This window comes from Pteronotus mesoamericanus, unplaced genomic scaffold (genome assembly GCF_021234165.1).
Source record: "Pteronotus mesoamericanus isolate MK-2021 breed Mesoamerican mustached bat unplaced genomic scaffold, CSHL_Meso_final contig_178, whole genome shotgun sequence".
Lineage (NCBI taxonomy): Eukaryota > Metazoa > Chordata > Mammalia > Chiroptera > Mormoopidae > Pteronotus > Pteronotus mesoamericanus.
The window spans coordinates 445,584-467,934 of record NW_026555074.1 but is presented as its reverse complement, the minus strand read 5'-3'; the positions used below and the strand labels follow the sequence as shown (position 1 = coordinate 467,934).

Below are 22,351 nucleotides of genomic sequence, written 5' to 3'. Positions count from 1 at the left end.
CCCCTGAGTCAAATGCACTGCTTCAGGCCAGTAACTTCAGGAAATGCACAGGGCCTGCAGTCAGAGGCAGGTAGGGGTATTTAGAGGGAACTTCTAGTAAATATAATTTGGATTTTTCCCCATTACCTTTGACTGAGGCCAGAAATCAAAAACATTAAGAGTTTAAGGGAAATGCAAATCAAGCCCACAATCAGATACCACTTCATACCCACTAATCCACTAGGATGGCTAGAATTAAAAAGTCAGACAATAACAAGAGTTGACAAGGATGTGGAGAAACTAGAACACTCAGACACCTCCAGTGTGAATGTAAAATGACACAGCCACTTTGGAAAACTGTCCAGTAGTTCCTCAAAAGGTTAAACATAGTTACCACATGACTCAACAATTCCATTCTTAGAAATATATAGCTAAGGAAAATGAAAACATGTCCATACAGAAATTGTACATGAACATTTATAACAATGTTAATAATAGCCAAAAGATAAAAATGACCTAAATTTACATCAGCTGGACAAACAAATGTGGTATATCCACAGAATGGAATATTATTGGGCCATAAAAAGAAATGAAGCACTAGTGCATAGGAGTAGGGAGAATTGGTAGATGGGGAGGCAATAGCTGAAGGTTATGGGGTTTCTTTTAGGGACGATGAAAGTCTTCTAAAATTGATGTGGTGATAGTTTGCACATAACTGTGAAGACATAAATGCCACAGAACTGTATACTTTAAATGGGTGAATTATATGGGATGTGAACCATATCTCAATAAAAATGTTTTAAAAATTAGGAAAGGAGGAGGAAAATGGAGGAAGTCATTTTAGCTCATGATGCCATCCAAATCTGCTGCAGGCTTCTTGGCCACAAAACCTGTGTTGCCATGGAGACTGCCTCAGAGTGAATACTGCTTGTCAAATGGGGATAATAATGCCTGCCTTACATATCTCATAGGATTGTTGTGGGTCTCAAGTGACATAATAGATGTGAAGGCACAATGAAAAGCTAAATGCACTACACAAAAACAAGGCATTACTCTTATCAAGATGGCTTCTGCTGAATACCAAATAGCATGCATACTATGATTGACTGCAATCATGTTACAAAAAATAGGTATGTGTTCTGAGGTTAATATGCAAAAATGATAAGAATTCATATATTAGGGAGGTAGGATTGTTGATGTTATAAGCTCCTGTTATGTCCTTTGCCTTTTTAAGAAGAAAAAGATGAACAAGATGGCTACTCTCAGCTAAAATCAGAAGGAGTGAGTCTAATATAAGGACCTGCCTTTATATGCCTGGCCCTAAAAGAAAGTTGGACAAAAGGATCCTTCCTCCTGCCTTTTTCTTTTATCCCTTCCCAGAAGTTATCATCTGAGATGCCCTTTCAGAGACTGCTTGGGTGGCAGCACTGATCATATGAGTTCCTCTAATCTTGGCAAAAAGGGACTAACTCTTATGTCTGAAAGGAAGATCCAAAAACAAGTTGAAATTAAAATAATAATGTTGTAACTCATCCTTTCCCTGATCCAACCAAACCTATGACATTCCCTTAAGATGATCTGCACTATTAGCCAATGACTAAAGTGAAAAAAAAATCATTGATCCACAGAAGATTATAACACAATTTTGTTCTGATTAAATTGTTTTAGAAAAAAAATTTCCAACTAGTTCATGAGATATTTTCATTTTCAACATTGGTTCAGTTGGAATCAAATGGGTATTTGGGCTTGCTGTGGAAGCTCAGTAATTTACTGTGGCTTGATTTTTGTTTGTGGGCGAGATCAGAATTACATTACGATTTCCTTGGGACTTAGGCACTTCTGCATTTGTGGGCCCCTTCTTCCTCCATTAAGGAATATCAAAAATGATATTGTATTTATTTTAATTATATTTTATGACAGCATTGGCATATATATTTATACCATATGTGAAAACTTTCTTTGGACTTAAAAGTGCATTGTTTTCTTCTGATTTGAAAAGAAATGATAATATTTTTATAGGACCTGAAAGTACTGTGGCTCATAGACACTGTGCCTATTGTGCCTTGTGGAGAAGTCAGCCCTGAGCCAGATGTCTAGAATAGTATGAAATGAGAAGTGCTGAAAAGGGGGTGAGGGATCATGTGGATGCCCTAAATCCTTGGTTTCCCCAGGGAATGAGCACAGGTTTTTGGTATCAGGAGTAAAGTGGCCTTTCTTGAAGCACATTTTCCTCCAGAGTAGGAAGCATTTGGCACCTTAACACCAGGAATGGGCTCTGAGTAGAGGCTTCTAGTCCTTGGGATTTCCCCAGACCCAAATCACACCTCTACTCTCCAACCACTGCTGCAGGGACAGCAAAGTTCAGGCATCTGAGAAAAGGTGACTGTGTCCTTATGGTCTGCTCTTGTTGCTATTGAAGGAAAGAGAGGCCATCTGTTGAAAACTTTAAGAAGTCACGGTCTCTCAAGAAGTCATGTGGCTTCTTGCTCCTCTCTTCCTACTGCCTACTACCAACAACAGTCCCAAGCCATTCCCCTGGTCCTGCTACCCTTGCCTTTTTGCCTTTCCAAATCTCACCCACATGCCAAAGGCTTATCTCCAGCCCCACCACCACTGGAAACCCTGTTCTGACCTCTGGAGTTCAAGATAAGCCACGCTGGCACTTAGAGTCTGTACCCTCAGCTTAGACCCAGTTCTCTAGAGGCCTGTGTATCCATGGGTGTCCTCATCTTGACTGTCAGCTCCTTATGGCAGAGATCCTGTCTTCTTCCTCTTCTGTTTCCCTCATCACACTCAGCACACATCCAGCACAGACTCAATGAAGCCTTGCTGTAGTGCACATTTACTTTAACCCAGGACTAAAAATACTCACAATGTGTCTGGCAGCAAAGACTCCATCAACTATGGCACAACAAAAGGCTGCAATCACACCAAAGCTGATAAAGACGATAGAAGCCACCAGCTGTGGGGGGAACAAAACAAAAGTGTCTATTAGCTTTCCACTCTTGCTGCTTCTAGGGACTAGGCAATCCCCAAGAGACTGCCAGCCAAAGCAGAGCTTTGGCTTGCCATCCCATTAGGATGCTCTTTGCAATCATGTAGGATTAGTGGAAACTGAGGAAGGGGGAAGGCATAGAAGGGACAAATGAAGCACTTTTTTACATTTTCAGAGCAAACTAAGATTCACTCTGTGAGTCTGTGAGCACCAAATGTAGGACGCTTGCTGGTATCCAGCATTCTACGTGGCAGAATTTGACTACATGAATTTTGCATTCTCAGACTCAGAAAAATGTTGGACCTTTGACATTATGTACTCCAATCTTCTATTTTATTTACTGTGAAATTGGAGGCTCAGAGAGAGGAAGTGGTGTGCGTGTCCAGGATCACCACTTAGTCCACGGAAGAATCTGGTATCCACCAACCCCTTCCTAGTCCAATGTCTTCCCAGCCCATCATAGTGGGATCTGATGAATACAGAGATGATTTTGAAGTCCCACAAAAACCTACACAGACTTCTACAACTTAACACTTAAATGTCAAAGACATTTTACAAGGATTGAAGTCTCTGAAATTGATTGACTCTGTGTGGTACATATGAAAAATTTTAAGAAAAAATATTTGCTGGAACCAGACTGCCCTATTCTCTGACCATGTTAGCTAACAGAAATGTTCCTGATAATTTGTCTCCCATCACAAGGGTGATACTACAACCCAACATGGACATCAGTGTTTTAAGGTATTTATAGGGGCATGGATAGGTGTTGCCTGAGCCCACCATCTACCCATGTTGACCCTCAGAATGAGATGGATTCAGTGTTTTCCTTCCTTGAGGTATTTGGGGAATAAAAAAGGGAAACAGCATGTCATTAAGCAGCTCTCCAGGGAGAAAGAAGAATCAAAGTCAAGGCCACCCTAAATTTTTTCCACCTCAACAGGCTACGAGGAAATGCTTATTATCTTTCTCCTTTGGGAGTTGTTCAGAAACCTCTCCCCATAAATCTCACTTCAGAGCATTACAGAGAATTGGTAAATAATGTATGAACATTGTCATGAAATTGGCATTATTAGCTATGCTATGATAGGCTCTACAACTAAAACTCCCCTATTATTTTGAATAATTTAGGTCCAACGTACAAACACTACTGGTAGGGAAGGGGCGGGGGTAGAGTCCAGGTGAAATGGAAGAAGAGAATTATTAGAACTCCCCTGAGAGCGATTCCCACATTGCTGGGGGGAGAATATATGATTAGAGTTCTCTGTCCTTGGAGCTATTACGTTATCTGATTAAACTTGCTGTTAAATAGACCCCATTATCAAAGTCAAGATGCCACAGAGACTTATACTTGGGGAACATCATCAGTCCATCTCTGACCACCTACCAGGCATCTTGATTTAAAAGCCCTGTAAACTGCAATGTGCTTGTAATTCGGTCTGTACCTTCTTTCTCCTGCCCTCTAGGAAGCTTTCTCGGACTGAACCAGGAAAATACAACAGCTTGCCCTTGTGCGCCCCCCTTAGGACATAATTTCCAAGTTTTACCTCTTGTTATATATGCTCATCCTCCCTTTCAAACTTACAACATATTTAGCTTTTGACTATGGGTAATGGAAATACTTTAAGGCTTCATAACTGTATTTTGTGTTCTGTGTGCCCCCAGTATATTTGTTCTCTTAGTCAAAGTACCGTAGATTATAATCTCCTAAAAAGCAGTAACCCTCTGTGAAAACTTCCTCATAGGATTATGCATCAGAGAGGAAGCTGTGAGAGTCACTAATAATCCAGGGCTGCAGCAATGAAAATCACAGAAGCAAAGGCATTCTAGGCGAGAACGGTCACCTGGCTGGGGCACTTCTTTGGGAGTGAGGAGGAGAGCTAAGGGCAAGACTAGCTAGGACACTGAGGGAGCATCAGACAAGATGAGAACAAGTTGCATACCACAGGGTAATGGAAAAACAAGTTCCCTGGAGGCTTAAGAGAAAAGACAAAGTAGCAGTCTCTTTTGTGGCCCAATTTGGGCAAATTTAGGAAGTGTGTTACTTTCAGATGAAGAACTTGATTCTACAGTAATGAAAACTTACCATCTGCCGTTTGTTCTCAATAAGGTTGGATCCGATGATTCCAAGGAATGATCCAAAGCCGAGCTGCAAAGCAACATGGCACACAATGCATGTGGGGAGATGGTCAGCCTGACCACACAACATTCAGCTCCTGGATATAATTCAGGATAATGGAAAGTAACTGAGGTATAGATGCTAAAGCCACATGCAGTCGTTACTTACACAAATAAAGTGTGTGCAATAAAAGAATTTCTCCCACCATTTGCCAATTTTCCTTTGTAGATATGAATCACACCTAAAAAGAAATGTACGTGCCCAAAAACTAAAAGTCAAAGTCAACCATAGCTTTTCAGAGTCTGCTTATTTCAGTTTCATTATTCATTAGCAAGCATGTGACTGGTGAATCAATAAGATGGTAACAAGCACGTGTTATATTCTGATCTTTATCTTATTTTAAAAAAGCAAACTTCCAGTCTGATGCATGGATTACCAAATAAAGATTGGAAATAGCAAATTTTTTGACGCATCTGGCACACTAATAAAACCCAGAAAGTACTTTAGAAATCAGCAAGCACCTTAACCTAAACTTAAAAAAAAGAACTATTTTTTGAAAGCCTGTATTTGTGGTTGACCCACTGCAATTTATGTTAGCACTTATTCACCTCTTCCATCTCTGCTTCATTTATGGACAGAAAGCGTTCATTAAAGGGTGAATAGAAATGGCAGTGTAAAACCATGAAAAACAATTTCCCTAAGTAGTTGGGATGATGGCTCCGTGTAGCAGATCCCACTTTCCTCTCAGTTCTGCCATTAGTAGACCAAGTCTGCCAGTGTCAGCTGAAAATGATAACTAACTGATGGCTGTTGACAGGGATGAAAATGAAAGAAGTAAAAAGTGGTGAGAACGAACCAATAAATCTTAACAAAATTCAGCGATGTAGTTACATATTTCTTTAGACTCACTAATGGTCTAGGTTTCTATCTGCAGCCTTAGCTTGACTCACAGGGGCATCTATTTCAGTCTGAGGCCCCAGACATTACACCTACACTTGGAAATCAAATGAATCTGTGGCTGGGCAGGAGTGTGGTTGGAGCAGTGTAGGGGGACGGAGTGATTGTCTCAGAAACCAAAGAATGAAAAAGAATGAAGGGAAGGAATGAATACAAATTTACAAAGACTCATTCTGCAGGGCCACTTCGCCAGCAAACCCTCTTGGGAAATAGAAACTGAAGTTCATAAAGGTATGCAGATCCCATGCCACCCAAGACTCTGCTGAGAACATCCTCACTCAATAGTAAAACTATATGTGTCTCCCACCTGTTCTTATTTTAAAGGTAATTGAAATGTGTTGTCATAAAGTATACTGATTAAAACCTGGTTATCTAACAAAGATTGAAAACAACAACAACAAAACCTGGTTATCACATTAGTTTGGCTTCTAACCCCAGCTCATGTTCCACTTATGTTCATGAGATCTTGAACCAACTGATTGACCTCTCTAAACCTCAGTTTCCATACCTGGAAAACAGGAACTATAGTAGTGGCCATATTATAAGGCTTTTATAAGGATTAACCAGGATGATACATTCAAAGAACTTTGCACAGTTCCTGGAACAAAGTAAGTACTCAGTAAATATTAATTATTCTTCCAGTGATCATTATTACTACTTTGAAAGACATTTAACTTTTGAGCAGCTCTAACCTGATTTGAGCTGGAAAATCCTATCATTATTTTCTCTGTTTCATAATAGACTTTCATGTTCTTTCCTACGGTCCCCTCCAATTTGTTCCACAGCTTTTATTTTTTTTTTAGGAAGAACTCCAGAAATAGTTTGTGCTATGGCACTCTGGGCCACTTGTGGAGATTGAGAGAAAGTTGGAGGCAGCTTCTTACATGGAAGATAAATTCTTTTACTGAAGAGTTCATAAGTTCCCACAGATATTCACTGAATGTTTCCTGAACACCAACAGCAGTCTGTCTTAAGACAAGAAGCAAAGGCACTATTTTTGCACTCTCAAATGGCCCTTTGATGGCAGTGACCAGAAGAGGTGGATGAAACCTCATGGAATTGACTGGCGAGACAAGGCACTATGGAATTGGAAATCCCGGGCCAGCCAGTTACTTCATTCAGTTCCCTACCCTTTCCTTCCATTCTGTTCTATTCCACTTCAACCCATTCAATTTTCTAACATTCACTGAGTACTTTTGTCAGATAAATGAGACATGGCCACTGCCCTCCAGGAACTCATAACGTGATGAAGAGGAGACAGATTGTGGGTTAATGACTACAGGTATAAACAAAATGTCATAGGAGCAGAGAGTAATACACTTTTATTACTCTGTTCTTTATAAACTGTGTGACCTTGGGCTAGTCCCTTAAGCACTCTGTGTTTCGGTTTCCTCATCTAAAAGATGGGACTCATAATGCTACCTGTCACACATGGCTGCTATGAGGATTAAATGAGATAAGGTACAGGCATACCTCAGAGATATTGGGGGTTCAGTTCCTGACCACCACAATAAGCAAGTATTGCAGTAAATTGAATGGTAATCTACTTGCTAGTGGAGGATCTTGCCTTCAATTTGTAAAAAAAAAAAAAAAAAAAAAAAAGCAGTATCTGTGAAACACAATAAAACAAAGTGCCATAAAATGGTGTATGCCTGTATGTAGTGTGACTTGCATAAGGGAGACTGCTAAATACATGGTAAGTCTAAGATTTCAGAGAGAAGGAGACATTTTAACATGAGCTCCAAGGATAGGTAGAGTTCACTAGGCAAGGAAGCAGTATCTATTGAGTCCTGGCTGGAAGAATTCAGTCTTCTGGATGACAGGTTGATGAACTCACCAGTGTCATTATAACCACCTTACATTTGAAAAGCATTTGCCCTCCATTTTGCTCACGGCAATGTTATGGAGTTTGGTGGAGCTCATATCATTCCCATTTGACAGGAAGAAAAATGAAGGCCACGAGAATTGTATGGACATGTCCCCTCTTATAGCAAGTTACTGGCAGGGCCAGGAGTAGCCCTCAGGTCCCCTGATTAACAGTGGGGGTGCTTTCAACTACGCTTTGCTGCATTTGTGGACAGTGTTTATAAGAACAGTGACCTTCATAGCTGCCCTCCAGGGAAGAAATTGTCTGTAGGGATGGAGTGAGAGGTCCTACTTGAGGAAGAGCTGAGGGGCTAAAAGTAAAGAAGAAAAAAATCTTGAAACACCAATTCAGAAGAACCTATACACCCCAATGTTCATAGCAGCGTTATTTATAATAGCCAAGTGCTGGAAACAGCCTAAGTGCCCATTAGTAAATGGGTGGATCAAACAACTGCGGTACATTTACACAATGAAATACTACGCAGCAGAAATAAAGAAGGAACTCCTACCCTTCGCAACAGCATGGATGGAACTGGAGAGCATTATGCTAAGTGGAAGAAGCCAGGCAGTGAGAGAAAAATACCATAGGATCTCACCTATAAGAGGAACCTAATCAACAAAACAAGTGAGCAAAATAGAACCAGAGACATGGAAATAAAGAACAAATGGACAGTGACCAGAGGTGGGGGAAGGAGGATAATGGGGGAAAGTAGGGGAAGGGTTGTCAAGGAACATGTATAAAGGACCTGTGGACAAAGACAACAGCAGGGGAGGATTGAATTTGGGAGGCAGGAGTTGGTAGGGCAGGGGAGAGTAATGAAGGGGAAATGGGGACAGCTATAATTGAACAACAATAAAAAATTTTTTTAAAGAAGAAAAAAAAATCAACAGAATTTCCTGAAAATGGGTAGCTGCTTCTAATCAACTGGTTGCGCACCTAAGGCCTCAGAAAGGTAATCTCTGTGGTCAGTCTCGAGAACTGCATGGATTCATGGAACACTCAGACCTTTGTACCTCCATCTTGATTCCCTATTACCTGAACAAATAACAACAGCTTTATTTTGGCTGCCCTCCACTTGTAGAAGAAAAAACACAAATCATTAGAAATCAAAGTCAGAGTCAAGGGCTCTTTTTTGGGTTGGGCCCTGTAACCTATGCCTCCTTCCATTCACTGCTGCAGACACCCAGTGCTGAGGCTCAGAAGGTGTAGTCATTCAATACATATCAATTGGACACATACTTTGTGGCAGGCACTGTGTTGAATCTGTGATTGGAGGCCAGGAGGTAAGGTGAGGTATGTATGATACCAAGACCAATAAGACTCAGCTTCAGGAGCTATAATTAGGTAAACAGGTCCACAATCCCTTTCTATAATCCTGAAATCCATACAGCTCTTAAAACCAACTAACTTGGTGGCAAAACCAGACCTTAAACTGATGTGAGGTTTTTAAAAATATCATCTTTATCCACTTAGTGCAAAAATTCAGTTTATTGTAGAAATATAAAGGTACTCAATTATGGGGTATTTCTGAAGACCCACTGGGATGTTAGATACCATATGAAATATGCATTATATTATTTTATAAAATAAATAAGGTCTAAATTTTTGAACACATCTGGCCCAAACCAAGGGTTCAGATAAAAGATTGTGAACCTGTAAAAACAAAGCTAAATGAGAATATAGCCCAACATCCCATTAAGCAGGATGTGAGAATATTCTAGGAATCATGAATAGGAGGTTCAAAGACAGTAGACACCACTGTGGACACTAGAAGTTGAGAAATGTCCTTGATGTGTCTTTAAATTGGGATAGTACAGAGCATTTAGATAGAAAGAGAAAGCAGGGTGGATGGTCCAGGCCAGGGGGAACAATGAAAGTAGTCAGCATCAAGGTAGAAAGCCCAAGTCGTTCTCAGGGGACTGTGAATTGACAATTTTGGCAGAAAGGAGGTAATGGGAGACCAGGCTGAGGGCATCTTCGGAGTGTTTTAAATGACAACGCTAAAGAAGCAACAGTGGGCCAATGAAAGTTAGAATCTTCTGACATTCTAATTTTACCTAGCAAATCAAGACACAAGTCTCATCTTTGAGATGTACTTACTAAAGTAGGAACTTTGTTTTAGAATGATTTAATATTTTAGAAACATTTTCAACAAGTGGACAAAATTTCTGCCAAATTCATAATAAACCACCAAATCCCAATATTCAGAGTTCCTCATATTTCCTGAGCATTCAAGTTAGTCAAAACTTGGTTGGATTTATCAAGAATCTTTATCTGTGAAGCTGAAGTCACACTAGACTAAAGGTTTCTGGGCTATTGATTGTTTTGAATGATCCCTGTTGTCCCTGTTTCCTGATACAATTTTCAGATAACTCTGCTATAATTGATGTAATAATAACCAGATATAAAATAACTGTGGTAACTTGGATATAATTTTCCATTAATGGACCCCACATACCCTGGGAAATAGGACCGAAACTACTGGTTTCTTTCTTGAAAGAAAACCCAAGCTGATGTGGGCCCTCTCAGTACAACAGCTGGGGAGAGGGTTTGAGAATGAAAGGCTTTCCATACCGATCAGGTGGCCAACTCCATCTTGTGGGTTGCTTGGGAAACACATTTAGAGGCTTCCTCCTTCTGGATCTAAAGTTAGAGAATTATAGTGAAAGAGCAGGTTCTTTCCCCTGCCTATTTCAGCTTCATGCAACCAAGATTCTTGTTTTTTTAGACCCCCAGAGTAGAAAGCTCACCAGAATTCTTTTGGAATGACTATGTCTTGAATATTCGAGGACAGTAAAAACCCTAAGTTGGTTTCTTTCTTTGTGGGTTTTAATTATTTTTAATTTTTAAAAGATTTTATTTATTTATTTTCAGAGAGAGGGAAAGGAAGGAGAGAGGGAAAGAAACATCACTCGGTTGCCTCTTGCACGCCCCCAAATGGGGGAATGGCCCACGACCCAAGCATGTGCCCTGACAGGGAATCAAACTGGCAACCTTTCAGTTCACAGGCCAGCGCTCAATTCATTGAGCCACACCAGCCAGGGTTCTTTGTGGGTTTTAATTTTTTTTTAATTGTACAATTCTGCCTGTATAGATGAGCATGTTTTTAAAGATGAATATGTACATGTGTGTCTTAGGGTGATGATATTACTTTCTAGCTCAGGTAGAGTAGCTAACACTCCATTATAATGCATCTCACTGTACAAGAGCACTTCTTTTGGCAAAAGAAATCTTCTCCAGAAAAGTTTTATGTGACTTAGGGTTATGCAAATGTAATTATTTTTTAAATGCCTGAGATCTCAATATTTACATGAATTGTATGGTAAGCCTTCTTTTACTCTAATAACTGCTCTCTAATTTGTCTATTTTGAAATTTAACATCTCATATATCATTAACACATTTAACCACAGTCCAAAACAACAGGGTTCCAAATAATCTGAAATTATTTCACAGCTCTATACAATAGTATTTTATATTTAAAGTGACCAATTTGACAGTGTGGAATCTTAAAATACCACATTATCCTCATTCTGGTTTTACTGCTAAGTATACTTTATTTATTGTGTTTTAGTTCTCCATGTGGTTGCTGGTCCACCTGAATTAGACTCCCCATGGGTATTCATTAAAATGCAGATTCAGCATGTCTTACTTTTTCAATCAAAGATTAGTTCAGGAAAAGAAAACTCAGGTCTTTGGGTCCCACCCAGATCTACTAAATCAGAATCTCTGGGGGTAAGGAGCAGAGCTCTGTATTTTCCACATGTTCACCAGGCCATTCTTATGCATATCAAGCTAGGAAATTGCTGGCTTGGAGTTTATATAGTGCCTCTCTAATAACCGAACTACTCAATTAGTAAGAGTGTCCCATTCCTGTACAAATCTTGATTCTCAGGCGTTTACTGTTTCAGAGGTATGAGTTGTAATTGTATCTGTTACAACATAATCTGACCTGTAAACTCAAATGGGTTCTTCTGCTTTTCAATGTGTAATCTTCCCTCTTCACTTCCTTTAATTAAATCCCACTTAAAATAACAGGAACTGTAAGAACAAGTTTTTAAAAGTTAAACTGTGGGGCACACTGTCTATAAGGATGGTTCTCCTATTAACATTTCCAGATTAGCTTTTAGTGAAAAGTGTACACACAGACACCCCCTGCCACCACTGCTTCAATTTGCAGCTGTGGCTGAACATCAGATACTCAGATAACAATTATGTGCCTCCTTCCTTTGTTAATGTAGTCCCACCTAGCCACCCACAGTCAGATATTCTACAAAGGAGGTTCATAGCCACCCTTTGTAAATAAGAGTTCATGCTCTTAAATAACATGGAAAGTAACTTCCCCTTATCCATGGAGAGTCTGAATCTTGGTTTGAGCATTATTAGGTCATGAGTCAGAAATATTTCACTAAATGCAGCTTACCTGAAGGACACAAAGTCACACAGACCCTATATATTGCTTTTCTCAGCCGCCAAAATTCAACCTTACCCCCCTTCTGCTCCCCACCCCCTTGCTTGTGTTTAAAAATAAAATCCAATTCTGCTGACGACTGGTTTTCTTGCCTCACCACAGGAAGTGGACTGGGTGAGTTTTCACATCACATGTTTAACAGAAGACACCAAACTGTGTCTGTGGGACACCTGACCTTGGCTAGGGGGAGCCCTGCAGGCCCAAGAGCTGCAAAGGATCATCTCTGGGCAGCCTTCAGCTCATGGGAGTCCAGCTGTTATCAGACCCCAGCTTTGCTAGGGTTTTTGAGGAGGCTGACTTTGAAATTGGTGACCAAGGAACAGGCATCAGCTTTGGTCACTGCTGGTTTGTCAAAAGCATCCATGTTTAATTCCTTTCCCTCTTGTTGCTTCTCTTTCTCTCATCCCTACATCTCAAAAGAAAAAAAAAGAAAAGAAACAAAACAAAAACAAAAATACACCTGACCTCTTTGCTATCCTAAAGTATATTTTTAAAAGGTTTTTATTATTTAGAAACATCAATGTGTGGTTACCTCTCACATGACCCCTACTGGGGACATGGCCTGCAACCCAGGTATGTGCTCTAACTGGGAATTGAACCGGCGACTCTGGTTCAGAGGCCAGTGCTCAATCCACTGAGCCACACCAGCCACGGCCTAAAATATTTTTTAAAATGAATCATCCTAAAATTCCTTCCTGTTCATTAGCGACTACAGTTTGGAAGTCATTTGATATTAAAAACATGATTCAACCTCTAGAGTTAGGTTTTGAGGTTTAACAGCTGTGTGTGTAGATCCAAATGAGGTTTTCGTTTCTTTTCCCCCAGCTTTATTGAGGTATAATTGATAAATAAACTATATATTTGAAGCATCCAATGTGACAATTTTACATAAAATGAGATTTTGTATGGAAAGAATGAAACAGTTTCCAAAGTGGAAACTCACCCTGGGGGTGAGTAAAACAATCCACTAAAGTAAAGAAAGAAACTATTTGAACTCTTGTTTCCTATTTATTGTTTATCTAAAATAATAAGAAATGAATAAAGCATTACAAATATTCAATAAACATACTGTCACTGGCACCCTCCCTCGGTGTGAATGTCAGACCACAATGTGAGCTATCCTGTGAGAGGAGGGCAAGTTCCAAGCAGCAAAGTGTTGATGATGGGGCATTTTCCATGTGCTTGGATTGTGTTATCTAATTTTAATTAAATTAGACCCAAGAAAATGGACAAGTCGTTTGGAAAGACCCCTGCTGAGAAACCACAAATTGAAGATGATTCTAATAATGTAAAAACAAGAAAATGGTAAAGTTGACATTTATTTTTTTAAAGATTCTATTTATTTTTAGAGAGGGTAAGTGAGGGAGAGAAACATCAATGTGTGGTTGCATTTTGCCTACCCTCTGCTGGGGACCTGGCCTGTAACCCAGGGATGTGCCCTACACTGAGAATCAAACCAGCGACCCTTTGGTTCACAGGTCAGCACTGAATCTACTGAGCCACACCAGTCAGGGCAAGAGTTGACATTTCTAACTCAGGGTGAGCTTTTTGTCAGCCACATGGTGAGAGCAACATAAAAAACAAAGATACTAGTGACAATATAATCATATCTGATAAGAAGTCAACCAAAAATATTCAAAATTATTTAGTGGGCTATTTGGAATAAGGATTTATAGTCACTATCTTTAATGGCAGACTTCATGTAATATGCATATCATTCTTTGAAATTTAGATAGTGTTAATATGAAGATATTAAAGTAATTGTTGATTTCACTTTTATCTAATTTGTAAACTTCCACTTTGTATGTTTTATAAACAAGTATATAATGTATAAATTAATAAATATACCTATTTGAGGAGTAAATATTCCATGTATTTTTCCCGATAGGAGTGAAGGATCACTCTGGAGATCAGTGCTGTTGGTCGCAGAGTATCAAGCTGCCAGGGTCCTCAGGTTTCAGGTAACATCAGGAGACTTCTATTATATATTGGAAAGCAGATGCCCAGAGAGGAAAAGACCTTAGCCTAAGGCTAATACTGCTATTTAGTAACATCTCCAAACCTGGGCCCTAAAGAGGGAGATGTCTTGCTCAGGATCACACTGCGAGTTAAGAATGGAGATTCTTAGTCCAGTGCTCATCCTAATGGATCCAGAATTGTATTTGTATATAAGCATAGAGATATATAAAGGACAACTAAGCAAACAGTAGAAACTCAAACCAAATAGAAAACCATCAGAGTACAACCCGAATGTTTATAGCCAGCAACCTACTCAGACCTACCTATGCCTTTTATACTTACAATAACTCCAGGGTAATAGCCCCCAACAGTCACATTCTGGGTCCTGGTGGTGGCAGCAAGGCCCACTGTGAGAATTAACACGGACACAATAAGCAAAGTCACGGTGACATAGATGGAGTTTCGTTTCCTCCGATTGAAGGCTCCTGAAAGTACACAGAGAAACTGGAATTGCTCATTTCAGCTGGGGAAGGGATAGACTCAAAGAAAAAACCACTAGGAAGGTTTTCTTTTCCTATTCCAACTGGTAACTTGGGTTATCTCTGGGGAGTGGAATTTCGGGAAATAAATGGAGCTTTAGGTTTGTTTGGCAATCATCAGGAGCCACATTCACAATAAAAATATATATTTCCAGTTTGAAAATAAACAACAGAAGAAACCTTACCAGTTACATAAAAACAAAACAACAAATTTTTGTGCTTTCAACATTCTATAAAAGATGTGTCATATCCACTTAGTAGAGTGTTTTTTTAGGCTAAATTATAAGACATATGATAAATGGGAAGTGTTCGTGTGGAAGTATTAAATGAAAATATTTTAAAGCCAATGTGTAACTAAGAAAGGTTTTTTTCATAAGCTGGAGATATGAAATTTCATTTTCAGTGTAAATATCAGAACCAAGCTAGGAACTGTGTTTTTTTTTTTTTCATTTATTTCTGACATTTGCCACCTCATGTACAAACTTTAAAATGGTGTGTTGACAAGATTTGTCATATAACAAATGTGTGTAATAAAGTAAGCGTTTGGAGGCCATTAGTCCACAACGATATGTATCAAGGGAGGTAGATGGGGAGGATTATCACTTACAGACATACAAGCTTATGTGAGGGTGACATAAATATAAATGATGAGAAACCTGTTCTACTCAGTGCTTATCAGACATGATAGTGCAACCAGTATTTTTTTTTTTGAAAACAGGCTTATTAAGTCAGATAGAAAAGTGATATCTAGACTCGCTTTTCAATTTAATTTTTTAAAAAGGAATCAAAAACTGCTCCCTACTCTGGATGCATTTCTCTGGACTGGGAAAGGGGCTTCTTAACAGGAAATTCCAGGGATGAGTTACTCTATGAGAGTTTAGTTCTTTACTGAGGAGGATGAAGCAGTGAGAAGCCTTCTGCTGGGGTTGCCCACTTAGTGGCTTGACTGTCATTTATGGGCCTAAAGAGGCCACTTGGGTCTGTTCATTGGACCCGGTCATTCATGGAGGCCTCACTGCAGTCTCAGAAAGCAGCTGCCGATTGAAGCCGCCCAGACCGCACCACTGGAGGGAGGGGATAAAGAAAGGGGGAGAGAAGGAGGGAGGGAGGGAAAAAACAAGCAGGACCCTGGACGCCTGGTGGTAGTGAGAAGGAGGGGTGCTTGCTGACTCCAAAGCCCCCAGCAGACATCCCCTCCTATAGGGAAGAAAATCGTCAACAGTGCCAGTCTGGTTAGCCTCCATCATCTATCTCGCCTTCCCCAGTGCAGTCCCTGCAAGGCTCAAGGGAGGTGGGAGGGGCTGGCGGTCTCCCCTGACGTCAGCCAAGAAAGTGAAGGACGTGACTCATCAGGGTAATTTAGACTACGATATTAGGCTAGGATTATTTTCCATTGAAACATAGAAGTGACTTGAGCGTTTACAGGCACTCACATGCTAAAGCGCCCTACCGCACCTGGGGAGGAGAGGTAAGGAGAGTTGGGAAATGAGGCTCTCCTCCAGGGGGACCTATATGGGAAAACGGAAGGACCACTAGAGACACCTGTGACATCAGGACCCTTTGTGTGACAGAGCTATTTGGGATGCAAATGGCAAGCTGACGGGTGGTAAACAGGATGAGAGATCCTGGGAGAAGCTGACTGCAAGTGGTGGAGATGGGGAAAGCAGGATTTATTTCATCTGTTTACCTTGAAGGCTATTTATCTTTCCTCTTGATTTCGCAGGGCCCTAAGTGAGTCTCTAAACCACAGTCCCCAAGTCAATTTGATGATAGATACTTCTCAGTGGATCTGAGAGTTGGTTCCATAGAGGGGTTTTAACCTAAACTTACCAACATCACTTCCCATTCCTGTCTGCCTTTCTCCTTTGCCACTCATACCATCTCTGCCCCAAATTGGTGAAAGAGAGTGGGGGAACATCTGAATACACCAAGGGTGTCTTTGTGACACATGAAAGTGTCTCAACACCTCACATGCAACCTTAGAGACTTAATTGGGGGAGTGTATGTGTGCACAGTCCTTCTGATTTTTTTTCTCCTTTCCCACCAACTGGCTTTTGATCCTATTCACAGCACTTGGGTCTCTTGCAAATATCATTCCAAATCTTAAAAGCACAGGAGCCAGGTCATAAAAGTGACTCAGCAAACCACATCGTGTCATTTGAAAATCTATTTTTTTCCCCCTGTTTTAGAACCTGAATTGAAAATCCAGTCAGCTGAGAGACCCAGGCAGAACTTCACTGGGGCTTTGCCTTTAGATAGATTTGCTTTGGGTAAAATTCCTAAGAAAACTCTCCCATCACTATGTTGAATATCTATTCTCTGTCCCCTCCTCCTCCCTCATGTCACCCCTTATTTTACACTATAAGCACCATATTTGTGTAAAAATAAATTATTTCTAGTTGCATTTCGGTAGCAGACCATTTTAAGGAATGCTGCGGGGGAATCCTTTCGAAGAGTGAACAATCACCCCTCCATTTATCTTTAATGTCAATTTGACTTAAAAGTCACGTCTACTTAGGAAGCAAGACACACCTGTTCTCTGAAGGTGTGGCCCAGGCTCCTAAAAGGCAGCTCATTGCGTCTGCTTAGGATGTTTTCCTGGTAGCTTTATTTTGGAAAGATGTAGAGCCCTATTCTTATTAGGGTACAATTTGGGATCTGCCTTAGATATTCCTGTACACACAAGAATATCTGATTCCAATTTTGTTTAGTAAATGAACATATTAAAAAGCCTTAGACACCATGAGGTACTTAAATACAGCAGTAGGTATTTGAAAACGGTGCCTATTACGATGTTTGATACCTAGTGAGTAGTCAATACCTGTTGAATAAACAAGAGGCAGCATCTCAAAATTGCTGCTTTTATAATAAAAAAAAGTCCATGGGGAGGGGATTGTGTGACTAAATATGGGCTACGTTCATGGAATTGATTTTTTTTAATGGAGTGCAGCTGAGGGCTCCCCAGAACTAAAAGCTTTCTCACCAACTAGTGTCAGAACCCCAAGTGTCTCTCACTAGCCTGTATACTAGGTGCCCAGCATATTTGTTTCAACAACAACTACCCCTGTAACCAACAGCAGTGTTTGAAATCCTGTCATTGGCATTGCCTGCCCCCAGCAGCCTCCCTGCAGAAATACTGCAGCCTTCTCTCTCTGCAGTGCCCCACCTTCACCCCAGATTTGTGAGGACTGGGATGGTCAGCTCTAGAAGTGCCCAATTATTTGCTCTCTCCATCTTTCCAAATACAACCAGCTTCTCCTTCCTCTGAGTTTCTCCAAACCCCGTCATAGCCCCGTTCCCCACTCCACACCCCTGCACGGCAGTCTCTGATTTTTGGTTCTTTCCTTTCTCTGAAACCTGCTCAAAACTCACTTCCTCCTCCAAGTTTTTCTTGAATCACTCATTATTTCATGTCTCTATGTTCCTAGGTACCTTACTCAATAAGTATATTACTAATTATAACTGCTGCAATTATAATTGTAATTGTAGATCTGGTCCACAACCCATCTGATGTCCACCAGTTTCAGGATTATATATCTGATGGGAACCAAGACATGGGCTGCCAGCAGGTAAGATGGTCGTCTGTGCTCACTTGTGTTTTTACCTCGTGCATGTTCTTGATAACCCTCTTGATTATAGGGTGTATAATCCAAGTGCCTCGAAGATGGGATCCCAGCATCCTGTCTTGTGCGCTATGTTGTTGATGACCAACTAATTCTCAAGGCTGACCTTTTGAACTGATTAGGATTTGCTTACCTTAGTCGGCTTTGCCACACAGAGAGGATTCCAGGAAGTCCTAGCCTTGAGCATCCATGGAAACAGATGGCTACCCACAGAAGAACCTCACGGCTCTGTCAAACTCCCAAATATTTCCTTAAAGGCACTGAAATTCCCCCACTTTGGCAAATCTTTGACCACCGGTAAATTACAAATGTATTATTTGGAAGAGAAGGAGTGCCCTGATGTAGTAGAGGTATCTTAGCGCCTGGGGGCGGTGTTGTTAAAAGGGAGAAGAGGGTACTGGCAGGGGATGAAGGGACGCTGGAGTCAAATTAACATCTTTCTATCGCCAAGCGCCCGCTCTGATCCAAGCTTTGGACTATCGGCTCATCCCCAGACAGCCAGTAAGCATAGAGCGCAGACACCTTGTGGTTCAGTGTATCTGTGTGTTTTCAATTTTATTGTTTTAGCTACGGCTGTGTCTTGCCTGTAGGGGAAATCCCCTCAGAAATGCTGCCTTTGGAGGCTGAAACACTAACCCACCCACGCCCCCTTCTACTCCCCCATGCAAAGGCAGATGGCGTTGCCAGAGCTGAGTTAAGTGGGAGTAGCTCGTAAGTAGTCTAGAGTCTGATTCAGGCCTGGGTTGCACGGGACCAGCGCCAGGGAACTCCAGGGAGACTCCCCTGTCCAAAATGTGGAAACCCAGGGTTACCACTCCACTCAGGAATTTCCTCGCGCTCTGGGTCTGCAGACTTTCCAAAGAGGGATGCATAGAGCGGACTCCCGAGTCCTTAAGAGACCCATGATTCTTTCCCCGCAATGTCTGGACGAAGCCCACTCCGTTTCTTGTTGCGCAGACCTTTCAGGAAATGCAAGATTGGCTGAGGGCCCCTGGGAGCCCAAGAAATAATCTCTTCATCTTTTACGCCAGCCCACAGAGCAGTGTGGCAAGTAGCAGCGTTTTACTCCCTGGACTACTAACCTGTCCACTTCCCCCGCAGGCGATGGGGTCCCGCTTTGCATGTGGTTGCAGTGGCTGCAGGTATGGTGCTGCAGAGCCCTCGCGCTCTTCCCCCCAGCCCTCCCGCGCAGCTGCCTGGAGCCCGGGAGCCATGGCTGCGTTAGCGCCACAGCTGGCCAAGGTGAGGAGTGCACTGTATGTGCGTGAATGTGCGTGTGCGTGTGCGTGTTAAGGATAGAGACCTGGGAGGAGTCTGGTACTGCTGGGTTGTGATTCGGACCCGAGTCCTTGGCCTCGTTTGTACCACGTTGCAAATAACTACACGTTTAAGAAAACATAAAGAGCAAATTTTTACACGGAATATGCAAAACCAATAAAAATACGGATCTTTCCATCATCTAAGAGACTGTACTATCTGGGGCCCCTACAGTGAACAAATTCTGTTGAGACTGAGTCTTTTGCCAGCAAAAGGGAGCTCACAGAAGGGGTGCAACTCTCTCCCCACCCCTCCCCTCGAGATGTTCGCGCAAATTCTTCAGAGAAGACTGGAGCAGACTGGATGGCAGGAATTGAGGACGGAGGGATTTTGCAGAATACAAAGTATTTTGGAAAGAGAGAATTCGATTTAGTTAAAGTGTATCCGAGGCAAATTTTAATATTTGATGGGATCATGGTTTGACAATTCCCTCCCGCTCTCCTGGGCTCCAAATTAATTTCACCGCCCAGTGAAATCATAGGAGTTGGGAAGGTGCCTAACAGTTGAGGAGGACTGGGTTTGTATTTTGTTTGTAACTACCAAAAGCAGGTTCGAGGAGCAGCCAAGTTGGTGCCTGGAGGTAGCTGTCCCCCAGTTGTGATGAGGAAGGGTGTTGAACCAAATCAGGCTAGTGGGTCCCCCCTCCCCCTCTATTCCACCTAGAGAGGGAAAGCTCCACTTCAGAAGATGCGCGGGCTCGCGCTTGCTCTTTCTTTCTCGTGCTCTCACTTGTCCTGCCCCCCCCCCCACCTTTTCACACTCGCGCACATTACATTTCCTGTATTTGGAGCAGAATAGGAATCAAGTTCAAGGAGTGTCTATCCTGCCACTTCGGATGGCAGGACTGGTCTGTTTTGAGTGATTCTTCAGGAATTCCCCTCCTGCCAGTCCCTCTCTTTCTTCTCCCACCCGCCCATCCCCCAGGGTTGCGCAAACCCCCAAGTCAGCGAGGTGCAAGTTAGCTCCCCCTCACTTCAGCTCTGTATTTCAGGGTAGCTTCCACAGAGTTGGGAGGGGGCGAGGTTTCTGCTTCTAATTATCGTTAGTCTTGAGCTCTGAGAAGTGACGCGGACTTTGCAAAGAGGGAGCGTCGAATGGCAAGCGAAGGCGCAGGTTGCAGGGAAGTGTTTTGATACCCAGACATCTGGGATTTACCACTGGCTACAAGTCTGTCGACACACGCACACAAACACGCTCACACCCGCACTCTGGCCAGGGAGATTCCGACGCAAGCTGGGCGCTCTAACCTCAGCGCGTCGCCCCCGCCCCCGCTGGGCCGCTCCCCTGGGGCTCCGATCCAAGACCGAGAGTCTGGGGCTCGTGGACCCCCACCTTTGCCCCAATTCCCGCTCCCAGGCTCTCCAGGTGGTCAAGGCGCTCGCAGTCCAGAGGGCAGCGCACTCACCCCTTGCTGCCGCCGCCCCTAGAAAGGACGACGAGACTTACCCATAGAATCGGGCAGGGACATGTCGCTGGACCGCTGCTGAGTCAGGGACTGATGCATGGTGAATACTGCCTCGTTGCCCCGGCCAACGAAGCTGCTACAAGCGCCCCCAGGCTCAGGGCGCCCTGCAGAGCATCTTACTCCGCGGCAGCCGCTCCCCGTCTCTCCCAGAGCTGAGCGAGACTGCCTCTGTTTGCGAGCTGCAGCCCAAGTGCCTCCTCCTCCTCCCTTCCCCTATTCTCCCTCCCTCCTCTTGTGCCTCCCTTTGCTCCGGGAGGCAGCAGCATTGGCGGTCCGAGCAGCGGCGTGCGCTTGCGCAAGACCCCCTCCCTTCCCTTCGCCCCCCCACCCCACCATCCTAGTTATCCACCTCCTGGCCTCCCAATCTAGACAGGGAGCCGTTTTAGCCCCTTGGGGCCAGGGATGCGCAGAGAAAGAGGGGGAGGCTACAGACTGAGGCCAACCGGCCTTCTATGTAGTTTGGTGAGAGGGTCTTAGGCAAGCATCCTGTTCTAGGATTTCTAATTGGAGAGTGGGCAGAGTCAGAGGTTCAGAGCTGAGAAATACACATGAGCGCGCGCGCGCGCGCACGCACACACACACACACACACACACACACACACACACACACACTTGTACAGGTTTGGTCTTAGTTCTTCCAGAATGACATAATGGAGCTGGAGATGATCCAGAGAAGAAGGGCCACTCTATAATCAAGGGGATGGGGGAAGGTGGAGGGGACTGCCATATGAAGATAGATTAAACAAACGCAGACTCTTTAGTCTAGAAAGATGAAGGCTGGGAAGGGATGTGACCAGAGTATAAAATTATGCAGGGGTGGAGAGAGGGAACACAGCCTTATTCACCAGATCTGAGAATTCTAAAACCAACGGCACCCTAAGAGCTAGAAGGAGATTCAGCTAAAACAAATCAGACTCTGCATCAGCGCCCCAGTTTGTGCTTTTATTGAAGGAGCTTTTGTGTCAAAGATCTCATTTTCTCATCTTAGCGGCCATGCAAGGCAGAAAGAGGAGGTATCAAGAATCCCATTTTACAGATGAAGAACCTGAGTCTCAGAGAAGGGAT

The 22,351-nt window shown here is 42.6% G+C and overlaps 1 protein-coding gene across 2 annotated transcripts in view; it reads right to left on the bottom strand.

The window, feature by feature from the left end:
• Nucleotides 1-21,427, bottom strand: part of TMEM255A (transmembrane protein 255A) — a 47,448-nt gene extending 26,021 nt beyond the window's left edge. For both annotated transcript variants that reach the window (XM_054566668.1, XM_054566669.1), the window contains exons 1-4: nucleotides 21,268-21,427; nucleotides 14,685-14,827; nucleotides 5,058-5,120; nucleotides 2,852-2,941 (exon numbers count right to left, since the gene is read on the bottom strand). In XM_054566668.1, coding sequence (XP_054422643.1) covers nucleotides 2,852-2,941; nucleotides 5,058-5,120; nucleotides 14,685-14,827; nucleotides 21,268-21,325 — 354 coding nt within the window. In that variant the 5' untranslated portion in view covers nucleotides 21,326-21,427. The remainder of the gene's footprint in view (nucleotides 1-2,851; nucleotides 2,942-5,057; nucleotides 5,121-14,684; nucleotides 14,828-21,267) is intronic.
• Between the last annotated feature and the right edge of the window lie 924 nt (nucleotides 21,428-22,351).